This window comes from Vigna umbellata, chromosome 1 (genome assembly GCF_029865625.1).
Source record: "Vigna umbellata cultivar VRB3 chromosome 1, Vumbellata_1.0, whole genome shotgun sequence".
NCBI lineage: Eukaryota > Viridiplantae > Streptophyta > Magnoliopsida > Fabales > Fabaceae > Vigna > Vigna umbellata.
This window is the reverse complement of record NC_142165.1, coordinates 49,931,447-49,944,994: the sequence shown is the minus strand read 5'-3', so window position 1 is coordinate 49,944,994 and position 13,548 is coordinate 49,931,447. Positions and strand designations below refer to the sequence as shown.

Below are 13,548 nucleotides of genomic sequence, written 5' to 3'. Positions count from 1 at the left end.
TGGAATTTCGAAATGGTTGAGAGTTTCAGTTGTTCTATTGTAAATGGTGGAGTTTTTTTTTTTCTGTTTGGGTGATTTTTCTTATGTGTATGCTTTCTTTATTAACTGCTGCAGGGGTTTCGGGATGTGTATCTGCAACTGAATCGAGAAGAATGACATTTTATTGGTCTGTGATTGTGTTGTAGATGGTGGGTGGCGCCGATGGAGCAACAATAGGGGAGGAAGCAGAGGGGGAGGGAGGAGAAGATCTGGTTCTAGTCAAAACATCACCACGTGGCCTTTCAAATCACCATTGTTTATTTAATTAAAACACTCCACGTAAATGATCAACACATTCTCTCTCCACCACGTGTCTTTAATTTAACACCGTCTGAGACCAGTTAACGGTTAGGGTAAAATGTGTTTATTTTTACAAAAAATATGACCCAATTGAGACAGATGAAAAAATGATGACCAAACTGAGATTTTGATACAAAAATGAGGACCAAGGGAGGGTTTAAACCATATATATATATATATATATATATATATATATATATATATATATATATATATATATATATATATATATATATATATATATATATATATATATGAAATTTTGTTGGTTTTATATGTTTGGTATCGTTTTATTATAGTTTTATCAATTCAATTACAAACACGTTTGATCAAGAGATGGGTTCTCACATCGTATTCAATATGTGAGTTTAATAAGAGATACATAAGTATAATTTTTTTCCTTAATATAGTCATTTAATATGGACAAATTTTAATTCAAAATTGTTCAAATATTAAATGGTACAATATCAAATTATTCCAAGTAAAATATTGCGCATTATCGTTATAAAAGCAGTATGTTTGAATGCTTTAAAAATTAGACTGTTGAGAAATGTTTCAACCTAATTCATCTTTATTAAATCAGTGAAACTTGAAAATCTACTGAAAAGTGAGATAGTTGGTGACATATGATAACTTGGTTATAGAATCTTCAAGGAAACCAAAACTAAAGAAACGTGAAAGGCAGTTTTAATAATTATCTTATTGAAAGATTATATTAAATAAAAATAATAAGTACACCAAAGGCAAAGGTATTTTAAACAAAGAAGACATTGAGTAAGAAACAAAAGTGAACTAACACAAGTCAAAATAGACTAAACTACATAAAAATATTTCCAGTTAATTTAGGAAAAAAAATGAACTATGGGCATGCATTAAGAAAATCAATACACTAATCAATTTACTGTTTTTACTGTATCTCATTTCTCGTGGGATCTGCGTTTAATTTGTTTTGACATTTTAGGTTGGTTGGATTTTCAATTGGAGGAATGGGGTTAAAGGGAAAGTTTTGAGGATTTTGTATTAGGTTGTTCCTTTGTTGTTTTACACTTTAGAAAACACAAAAAGCTGTCAGAAAAAGTAAAAATAAGAGACAAAAAGGAGTGTTGTATTGGCTCAACAAAAAATTGTCATCCATCATTATCTTATCCATTTTTGTTTCTTTAATTATTTCTTGTTTTCATCATTGTTTTTTTTTTTTATAATGTATCTACTTTTTTATATTAAATTCACTTTATAAGAGTGGAATCCTTCTAAATTTTTTCATTCAAATATGCTAACACTATATGTGATTGTTTAATAACAAAAATTAGTTAATCACAATTTAATAGTAAGTTAAAATCTATATTAATTAAAAATGAAAAGAATTAAATATATTTTTAATCTTTAAATGAAATTAAAAAATTTCTCTATTTTAAATTTTAACACATTTTGATACCCAAACTCTAAAAATAAATTAATATAATTTTTTTTAATTTAACTACATGTTTTAAATAGTTGTTTAAATAAATATAATCATTTTAATAAATGATATTATCATTTTTTTTATATGGTAGATAATGTTTTAAGTTTACATTTGAGTTATTTATTTTATTTGAAACATTTAAACTCAAATATGAATCAGAGACACTATTAAATCTAAACTATATTTATTTAATTTTAAAATTAAATAACCAAAATGTTTATAAATTTTAAAAAAGAACGAAACTTAAAATAACCAAAATGTTTATAAATTTTAAAAAAGAACGAAACTTAATTTCACATCCAAATTTAAAAGTTAAAAAGATATTTAACTCAAAATAAAAATAAATTTACAATATCCATATGGGATATGTTAAGATATGGATCTCTCACTTCTATTACTAAGAAACTTTCTTATTTTTTTATTTTAAAATCAAATAGTTAATACAAAAATAACATAACAATGATAGAATTAATAAATATTTTTTAATAAAAATAGTAAAATACTATCAAATAGTAGCCAAACATTATTTTTTTTCCTTTTCTGTTTGTTTCCAAACCAAAGAATTCTCACTATTTCTTTTTCGTTATTTATTTATATTTTTTTACTAGATCAGGATTTTGTTAATGAATTGATGTTACAAACTAGTTGGAATTAGGTATACACCAACCATTATATATATATATATATATATATATATATATATATATATATATATATATTTTATATCAGTACAGTGATAACAAATTAGACTATAATAAGATAAAACTTTTATACTAAGCTTCTAAATTATATTTTAAATAGATCTATATAATAGGATCATTATCGTCCCATAGTTAAAATAATTGGCTCATCATCTATGAGAGGAAAACTCTAAATATGTTTTTTCATCTACTAACATTAAGGTGTGTTTATTTCAAAAAAGAAAAATACAAACACAAAACATACCAACAAAGAAGATAAGGTAAAATAATATACAAAAGAAACATCATGTATTAATAAAAGATAATGTTGTATCATAATTAATCATGTGTATATAAACTATATAACCAAATACACTTCTAAACTTAATTATTTAAATACATATATCGATATGGAATCTCATAAGGTTTTATCACTTGTAATGGATACCTCCCACCCACAACATTAATCCTATCCAGGTCATTGGAACTTCAAAAAGTTCTTTGGACCAAGACTTCCTATCATTCTCAACCCCTCAACCATTCTTCTTTATATGAGTTGAGTGATTAATAGAGTATTGGGATAACCTTTAACCTTGGGCTCTCACGTCGATGCATACACTACACAACAAATGAAACTTTGAAATTCCTTTCTCCAAAACAAATCACACTTTACCTTATTAACAATTATCTCATACAATATCCATTATAACCATCCTATAATAGCATACATATATACATCAATGAAACCAGTGAAATTTAGAAAACATATTTAAAGTCACTCAACTACCACCCAACACCACTCAAACAGAGGAGTCCCTAGAAGAGTAACGTCCAATGCTAGTTAAGTGGCGCCTAGTGCCACCCTAAATGCCCAACAAGTCTAGTAGTCGCCTATCCAGAGGACCCTTAAAGCTCCCAAGATTTAATTAATCTTCTAACACCCAAAAATCCTGATTGGCACCCAACAACACCAAGTTAGTGAGCTCTTTCTAGTGTCGTCCAACGAGAAGGACCCTCGCTCAACGATAACCAACTCAGAGGAGCCATTGTCTCATTGGCACCAAGGGTTATCAGCGATGCCCAACACTAAGTCAATTTGCAAAAGCCCCTTTGAGCTTTGAACTATATGTAATTTAGCACTTTTGAGTAAATTTTTACTTACTAGCCTCATATTACTTTCAAATTTCATATTGCAATTCAAATAGTGCCATATTACTAGTTTAAAGACTTCACAGGGACATCTCAAACATAGTCAAAATATAGTTTTCATAAATAGTTACAATATCAAAGCAATAATTCATTTCATTCAAAAGACACAACCAACTAAAAGTATACTAGACCAAATCGTGCAATGTATTCAAATTTCACATATTAAATAGCCCAATTGAAATTCATAAACTAAAACAAAATATCAACAATATTTAATCATAGAATTAGTTATTTATCAATAATAAACTACATATAGTATCTAAATTATGTAATTTAGATGCCCAACCCACCTCTATCTCTACAAGATACTTTATTTACATATAAAAACATCACAAGAATTATTAGAACATACAATTATGATCACTGATAAACAAAAACTCATATTGATGACTTCAAAAAACACATGCAACCTAAAACATAATAATCAGAACATACCATTACTACTACAATTTTATACTTTTATTTTTAACACAGACTTTAAATTCATGGATTTTATAATTTGAATATCTTCATGTTAATTCGCCGTCAAATTGTTAATACACGATGAATGTGAAGTCATTTCTGTTCCGTGGTAGAATAATCTTTAGAGGTATTACAATTGAGTCCAAGCATTCATTTTCCATCTCTTGTATATTTGCAATTTAATGTATGATGATCTGAAGACAAAGATAACTAAAATAATAGATTATTTATTAAACATAACACGGGTTTGTAAGGAAATAAGGTTTAATAGTGGTGAGCATTGGCAAATAGCAAGCAGATTTTCAAAAACATTCTCAATGTCTGCATGCGAATCAAGAAACTCCCAAGAACACTGTATTATCGTATTAAGGAGCTATAAAATTTGATAATAGTAAAAATTAAAAGAAAAAGTGAAAAAGATTATGAATTTAATTTCTTCATTTAATATTTAAAAATACATCTTATCTTATTACAATATCCTTGAGATGGAAATGATAGTGTGCATCTACTCATGGGAAATGATTCGAGGACATAGCAGTTTTGTTGAGTGCTTTTACTGATATCATGTTGTTGTCATGATAATGTGGCTCTGCCATTTTTCATGGTGTTTCAACTTTATGATGACATAAAACCAGACATGATAGAGTACTTTCGGTAATTAGGTAAATAATGTCTCAAGAAAAACACCTGAACTGTGACATGTTTCAATGATTAAGCCTGTCACTGTATCCATAGTTCCCAACACCTTTTTCTTCTTTTATGGTACTTTTCTTTTAAAAGATAAAAAAGTATTTGCCATACACGTAACCCTATCCAACAACAAACTTTGACTTCTCCTCTTACTCTCTTTCCAACATTTCCTTCCATGTCGTTAATTAGAAATAAGTCAGCCATATTATTATATTACCATTTCAAATAGTAGTAAACTATTCTTCTTCTACTGGTTCACAATTGTAAAATTTTGCGATTTTCTATCTTATTAAATAATATTTTCCACTATTATATTTAAAAAATTAAAAGTAATATATACTAAGATTGATTGAATGATCACTAGTAAAAAAACTGCTTTTTAACTCGCGTTATAGGCCTCGGTTTAGGTGCAACCGAAGTCTATCAAACTTATACGCCTCGGTTCAAAATCAACCGAAGCATATAAGTCATATTACCTCGGTTAAAGTAATGACCGAAGCCTAAAAGCTCACCTACCCCCTGACAGTCTCTGAAATTTGAAATAAGTGCAGAGCCTATGGCTTCGGTTCGTTCAGAACCAGTGTAGAATAGTGTTTATGCCTCGGTTTAAACGCAAACCGAGGTATATAATCATTTCATATTTTTTTTTTCTAAGAACTATAGGCCTCGGTCAGGTGTAGAACCGAGACCTATACGTATGTATGGCTTCGGGCCAGCAGAGAACCGAGACCTATTCATTTTCCAGATCTCCCTCGCTCTCGCTACCTCAGTCTCCCTCCCTCTCACTCGTTCTCCCTCACTCTCCCTCCCTCTCACTCTTTCTGCCTCACTCTCCCTCCCTCTCACTCGTTCTCCCTCCCTCTCCCTCCTCGGTTGCTCTCTCCCTCCGTCAATCTCTCACTCCCCTGGCTCTCGCCTCGCCATCCCTCCCCTGGCTCTCGCCTCCCCTGGCTCTCGCCTCCCTCCCCAGGCGCTTCTTCCTTACCCCCACGAACCTCCCACAACTAAACCACACCACACCGCCCAGATCTGCCACCGTTTCCGTAAAGAGCACCCGATGAAGAGGAAGGAGAGGCATCGCGCAGTCGGCGGCGGCGGAGGAAGAATATCGGAGAAGAACGGTGCGGGGATGGGGGCCTTGTGGCGGAGGCAGATGTGGAGGCTGCGGGGGTGAATGCGGAGGGCGCGGAGGGTGCGGAGGGCGCGGAGGGCGCGGAGGGCGCGGAGGGCGCGGAGGGCGCGGAGGCCACGGAGGGCGCGGAGGCGAATGCAGAGGATGTGGCGGAGGAGGAGGAGAAGCGACAGAGGCAGCGGTGATGGCAGAGGCGGAGGCGGATGCGGCGATTGAGGTTGCGGAGGCGAATCCAGAAGCGTTTTTCTCCAGATTTCTTTTATTTTTGTTTTGAATTGAATCTGAGATTGAATTTGACTTTACTTGTTAAATTGATTGCTTGAATTGAATCTGAGATTGAGATTGATTTGTTGAATTGAATCTGAGATTGATTTGTTGAATTGAATCTGAGAAGCTTGAGGCACCAAAATGATTTTTGTCAAGAAGCTTGAGCAATACAGAAGCTTGAGGCGTGATACGAGTGGCTAAAGAAGAAAAAAAAAATAAAAAATGGACCATACTGCCTCGGTTCAGGCTCCAACCGAGGCAGTAAAGGGAGTGAAACGATTTCGTTTGTTAGAACCGAGGCCTAATCGTATCATTATATGTCCCGTTTCAAAAACCGAGGCATAAAGTCCACCGCTTTTTATCTCGCCCGAATATGCCTCGGTTCAGGAACCGAGGCCTATTAGCGAAAATAACCGTTGTCGTATCCCTTAACTGTACTAGTGGATACTTTCCTATACATATAACAATGACAAATGATAAAGTTTTCATATCGATTAAAGATTTTATAATATAAAAATAAATATTATCTTTATTTTATAGAATTGAATTAAATTTAAAATTTATTTTTTAATATATAATATTAAAATTATACAAAATAATCATATTTATTATTTGTTAGACTCGTTATATTCTATTAAATCGCTGTCAAATTAATAATAATGTCTAATCTCACTTTATACATCAATATAAAAGTGAGTTTGAAACATCTATTATAAAAATAAAAGGAATTTACAATATGAAATAAATCTCATTTTACAAACTAAAAGTTTTATAGTTGTGTTTAATTTAAAATTCACTTCCTAACCTAAATAAATTATTTTATAATTTTATTTGATTAATTTCTTTTAAATGTTAGAAAAATAAATCAAATTGTAATTCTGTAATCACCGTTTGAATGTTATCACCTTTATGATATGTTAGGAATAATAAAACTATCCGTGTATCTTATATTAGGAAATATTATAAACGAAAATTTTCCATGCAAGTTATTAGAAGTGAGTTTTATTTTCTACACTGATTTATATATTTAATTATCAGAATATATAGGATATGAATTCAATATAATACCACAAACTGAGACCGAGCATATTGTAACCAAAACAATTCCAAATTCAAACAAATGTTTCCTTCATAATTACTACAACAAAAACATAAAACATATACTTGTAATAGAATGATATAATGTCTCTATAACATCGTCGGTTAAACTCCTAAACAGGTCAAATTTTCGTAAGCTTACAAAAAAAAGTCTCAATTTTTTTAATACTAATATATTTCTATTAAATTAATTATAAAATTACGTTTAAAAAAAGTCTCATTTTTTTAATATTAATATACTTCTATTAAGTTTATTATAAAATTAAAATAAATTATTTTATTAATAAAAAACAATTTCATGTTTAAATTTGCTTTGATCTCCAAAGTCCTTGAAGGGCCCTGCCAATAACTATCATATAGGTCAAACACTAGCACCATTGAATAAATGGTTGGCAAACTATGATTTGATATATTTTTGCCAATTCCAACAACAAACTTTAACTTTTAGTAAAAATTGTCTAGTTGAAATTTAATGTGAAGTTAAATTTATAAATGTCCTAAGATTTTTTATTTTGAAATGATTTTATAAATATGATAAGAGGTTCATGAAATTTATGAATATAAAAAGATAAAGAAGTTATAGGTAGTATTGGCCCACGAGGAGTGAAAGTTCTAACCACCCCACCATAAACCCAAAAGGCAGCTTCACACGGGGCCACGCCCACGATTATAATCATGCCTACTTCTTTTTTAATTGGTAAAGTCATTTCAATATTTTTCTCAAATGATGATCACATAATTATATCAAAATTATCTCTAATTCAATATTTATTTCTTATAAATCCATCACGTGATTCTGAATTCTGGATTAAGAAAGTTCACGGAGCTTATTAACTTATTAGAGAAGATTATGTACGTCTTATTGATATTTGGTGTGGTTAGCGATTGTTTAGGAAAAGATTAGAAAAAGTTTGATTAAGAGAAAGAGACAAATATGTATTATAACAAATAGTTTTGCTATTAAGAAACTATAATACTTGTATGAGATGATATACGTACATGCAAAACTAAAACATGACTTAGGTATTATAGATTTATTTTAGTTTATTTATCCATCAAAACTATAACTTTAGGTATTATATATAGATTTTTAAATTTTTATTATATCAATCAAATTAACTACAAAATTCTCAATTATTTTCTTTTATTTTACTTTTTTTTTCACTCTTTCAAATTAACTACAAAATTCTCAATTGTTTTCACTATAACTTTAGGTATTATATATATATTTTAAAAATCACTCGAACTGGTTATAGCTTTCAGTAACTTATGATTGCTTTTTGTAGTAAAAAGTGAAGTAACGTAGTTGAAGATACCTTTTTTAACCTTGACAAGTAAAAAATGGACAACCCAAACAAGTAAACAATATTATTTATGTATTTCTTTTCTCAATTTCTTGAAATATTTATTTTCCAAATAACCAAATAAATAAATAAATAAAACAGTTTAAGACATTTTCTTTAACTCTTTTTATCCTGACAGGTAACTGTCAACAAAAGAACAAGAGACAACCTGCCGGCTGCCCTCACCTAACTAAGATCGTCCACACTTCGTACTACAAATCTCTTTTATATTTTTTCAAAAACTATAAATCATAATTTAAGATACGAATCATTCTAATTATAACTATATATAATAATTTATTAACTTTTATAATAACTATACTACAAATCACACTAACAATCTTTACTATTAATTGATATTATATATATTTTTTATTATAAAGAGAACACATTATTATGTAAATTCTCCAAACACACCCTTAATATTTGAGGTACTTCATCCACTGAATGATTGTATGCTCACTTATTTGAGAGTGGAAATTTCGCAGGTACACTGTTAAAGCTTCACCTGAAAATGTTCAGTTTGAATATTACACCTGTAACACTAAATAATTAAATATTAATAATTTTAAATAATTAATATGCGACTTTAAGAAAAAGGTGTTAAGACAGATACTGACAAAACTGCTTTAATTTTTATGACTGCGTATGGGATTGTAACATTTAAATATATTATCAATTATGATGAATATGCCAATTAATTAACTATATAGACTCACCGATATTTCCATTCAATTCCGTTCCACTTCCTCTCTGAAACACATTGGATTTTCAAACCCCACGCCACTTTCTCTTGACTTTGCTCTATCCCATAAAATTAGCTTCATCTCCAAGCTCTCTCTCTCTTTCTCTCTCTCTCTCTCTCTCTCTCTCTCTCTCTATACATATATCTATATCTATATATATAAATATATATTACAACAACCTCTCTCTCTCTCTCTCTCTCTCTCTCGTTCTTTCTCAATCGTTTGCTCATATTAATTAACATGGCACGACCCACCACTGTGGTACTCCTCTTGATGATTCTCTTGGCTTCACTTTGGTCATGTTTAGAGGCAAGAAAACTTGTTGTAGAAAACCAGCAGAATAAGGTGAATCCATCTTCAAGAAGGGACAGTTTGTTTCTGAGTGCCCTTCCTAAGGGTACCGTGCCACCTTCTTCTCCAAGTAAGAAAGGACACGCCACGGAGGTTGATGAGAAGCTCATATCCCGACACCTCATAACAATCGATCGTGTTCTTCTAAGATCTGTCCCTAGTCCTGGTGTTGGCCACTAATGATTAATCAATTCTCTTTCTTTCTTCTTTCGTTCCTACCACATTTTTTTTATTATTGGTTCAGTTTTGTTATAAGTCAGATTCTTTGCATGCTGGATTGTGATGTTGTGATATAAATAAATAAATAAATTAGTGGAATGAATGTGTGTATGTGATTTCCTCTGTTTTGGGACTACTTGCTTTCCCTTTACGATTACATCAATGAGAAACATGAATGAATAAATGTTAAACTCTACGTCAATGAGTAACCTTTGCATCAAAGTTTTCTCAACTGGAACTCCGACTTTGAACATGGCTCCATTTGTTGTCATACTAAGAAATTGTAAAAAATGTAAAAAAAAAAAAAACTCCATTCCAGACAATTGTTGGTAAGCTTCCACTTACTTTTTTTTTTCTGAAGAGTTGGTGTGTAAAGATTTGATGGTATCTCTGTTTGAAAACCGCTGCTTTATTATTATAATTAAGGCATAGCTTTTCTTAAAGTGTGATTTGTCTTTTGTAATAAAGTTTTTTAATACACACAAGTAAAAGTTAAATCTTAGTCAATGTTTTTTAAGGAATCTAACTGTGCGTGTGTTTTAGTACGTACTTGTGACTCGGCGATGATATGGTTCGATGGTTAGAGATCCAAATTACTTTTATATACTTTTCACCTTCCTTTTCAGTCTCTTTAATTAAGAAGTGACACATGATTAAAAGAAATATTTTCTCCTCCTGATTTCTATGTGCTATTTTTGTTGACATGTCACTTTCCGCAAACATTTTTTAAAAACAAATGTATTTATAATAAATCATTTTTACGAAAATTTTTCAAATAAATTTGAATTACCAACAAAAAAAAGGTTAAATTATATAAACATACATAGATAGAGAAATTTTGTATATTATATATAATCACCTATAAAAGCTGCACCATTTTTTTTAAATGACTAATATAATTTTTAATTACTTATTATAAGAACTAATAATTAATCTTAATTCTCTCCCACGTCTAAAGAAAAGTCTTCTCACTGCCTTCTTAATTCAAATGTCTAAAAATCCAAATTTATTACACCTAAGATTATCATTAACTTCATTTTTGTTCGTAAAGGTAGATAGTACTCATAACATGCAATGTTAACTTTTTACTGTTTTTTTATAATGAATTTTTTACAGTATAAAACTCTATCTTCCCCATAATTCAAATTATGCAAATCACATAAATCATAACTAAACACCTCAATTATTCTAAAACCTGCCTAATACTCACTCAATCAGATATACTTTCTTACAACTATTCTTATTTTTATGCTCTTAATGATCTAGTATTAGAGAAACCGTTGCGGATGGATCTTTCTTTTTTAGCGAGTTGCTGATAAAAAATCTCACGTTATCCTAAAAAATTCTCGTTCAATTTTAGTAAAAACAAGAACCAACATTCTATAATAAAAGTGAAATGAGCATATCTAATAATCAACACCGTGGAAGATTCCTAATCTATTAATTTAATTAATTTTACTATACCCAAGATTAATTTTAAGAATTTCAATATTTCTTTTTCAGTTATAACACTTTTTAAGAATTTAAAAGATTGCCTAAGTTAATCTCATATCTTTATATACAATTTCTTTAAAATGGGTATTACAAATTATTTCTCAATTATGTTTTAATGATTAGAAACTAATTCATATATAAAATGGTGCTTATATGTAACATTCACATAATCCAAACCCAAACGATACTTATAGGGGAGAAGTATTACGTAAAGTTCCTAATTATTATTTGATGATTAATATTAATCATTACTAGGTGTGCTATTAACGATTTTAACCTCAATTCCACGTAAGCCAAAGTTTAGATAAATTTTGTTACGCTGTTGTAATTTAATTATTCAATGAAATATACTATTAATGAAAGTGCATTGAAAGAAAAATGACTAGAGTTCAAAAGCCAAAACTAGTTTAAAAACTTAAAATGTGCATTAAAAATATAATGTTTTAAGGATAATTAAAAATAGGTTTTAATATAAATATTGGTCAGTGTCATTTTATAGTTATCGATGATTTAAAAAGCTAATTTATTAAAGACCTCTAACCAGTCTTAGTTGATTTTGTTAGCCATGTAATTAAAACATAATAACAGACATAGTACATTTATTGGTGATTTGATAAGAAGAGTAGAAGAGAAGGAAGTTTAATGTATAATAATTTTGTGGGAGAAAAAGTGGAATGATCCCAGATATGTTAATAAATTCAATCTGATACAAATAAAGTTTGAAAAAATGGTTATAGGTGTAAGAGTTTGAAATATGATTTCCAAGTGTTTATAAGAAAAGGTGTGTTGGATATATACTATACACAAATTGAGAAAGCATGGTAGGTGAGATCTTCAACTTGAAAGTACAAGTAGTAGGAAAGAAAAAATGAGGTTGCAGATGGTCCATGTATGCAACTACTGGTCTGCCATTAAAACACTCAAAAACCTCTTTTTCTTATAAGGGGGATCACCGTCACTCGCCTGTGTTTTGCCATCTGCACACCTTCTCACATATTTCTCTCAAAAATCTCAAATTCAATTAAATTACAGATCAATTTGTACACGAAGACATAATGTTTCGGATGGTCTGAATAACATGTTCAAAGCTTTAAGTCTTTTATTCATTGTTTCCAATACACTTGTCTTCTTCCTTTAATTTCAGGGGGGAAAGAACTGTGCGTAAAGTTTAATACAGGTTATCAAGTTTCCAACTCATTAAAAGGAGTTAAGTGTTGTCCAAAGTTATTATGCGTCTTATTTTCTCTCAATAATTCACTATTAAAACGTTGTGTTTGCTAAAAATACTACTTTCTCTGTTGCCAATTTTTTCAAGAATTATTATTTCTCAATTGAAAAGGAAAAAAGTAGATAGATGATTTCATTCCGCCACTAGATTCCTATACTTTTAGTCATGTTATTAATTTGTTGCAGTTATTGGACCACGTTGTTTGATTTTGAATTAGAAAATTTTGATCCACGTATGTATTTAAGAGCTGACATTAATAATAGTGAAAATAAAATCACAATTATTTTGATAATCTTTATTTTTTTAATATAACTATTTTTCAATCAATTATAGTAATATACGAAGAAAATATCATTACAGGAATGGAAAGGTTGGGTTTCCAAAGACGGGCCTTCAACTTCAAACTTTTCATCCTACACTTCTAAACTGTAACAAAATTTCAATTTTAATCCTAATTAAAAACTGTTTTATATTTTTTGAAATTTGGTCAAGGATTTCCTGCAAGTGTTAGTTTCAATTTCAGAGGCTTGCTTTTACGTGCATTTTGCATCGAATTTCACCTCATCTCGTTCTCCTCTCTCACAGCACTCTTGTTACATTTGTCTTACTCTCCTTTCTCACATAGTACATCACATACAAGTCTTTGTTTTGGCAACACAGGCACCACGGTCACTGCAAACTTGTTCTTTTTCACAACAGAGACACAGAAACACAACACTCTTCTTCTCGGATTTGATTTTTCTTTTTTTTCTTCTCTTGCGCGCACACTAACACAGGTTCTCATTTTGGTATTTTAGTTTCTCCTTCTCTTTGCTCTCTTTCCCAGTC

The 13,548-nt window shown here is 30.2% G+C and overlaps 1 protein-coding gene across 1 annotated transcript; it reads left to right on the top strand.

Annotated features, from left to right (window-relative positions):
• Positions 1-9,453: 9,453 nt before the first annotated feature.
• On the top strand, positions 9,454-10,114 carry LOC148205637 (precursor of CEP14-like). The gene has a single exon (XM_088111580.1). It carries the CDS (start codon positions 9,669-9,671, stop codon positions 9,957-9,959), a length of 291 nt encoding a protein of 96 aa, XP_087967706.1. The 5' UTR covers positions 9,454-9,668; the 3' UTR covers positions 9,960-10,114.
• The last annotated feature ends 3,434 nt before the right edge of the window (positions 10,115-13,548 follow it).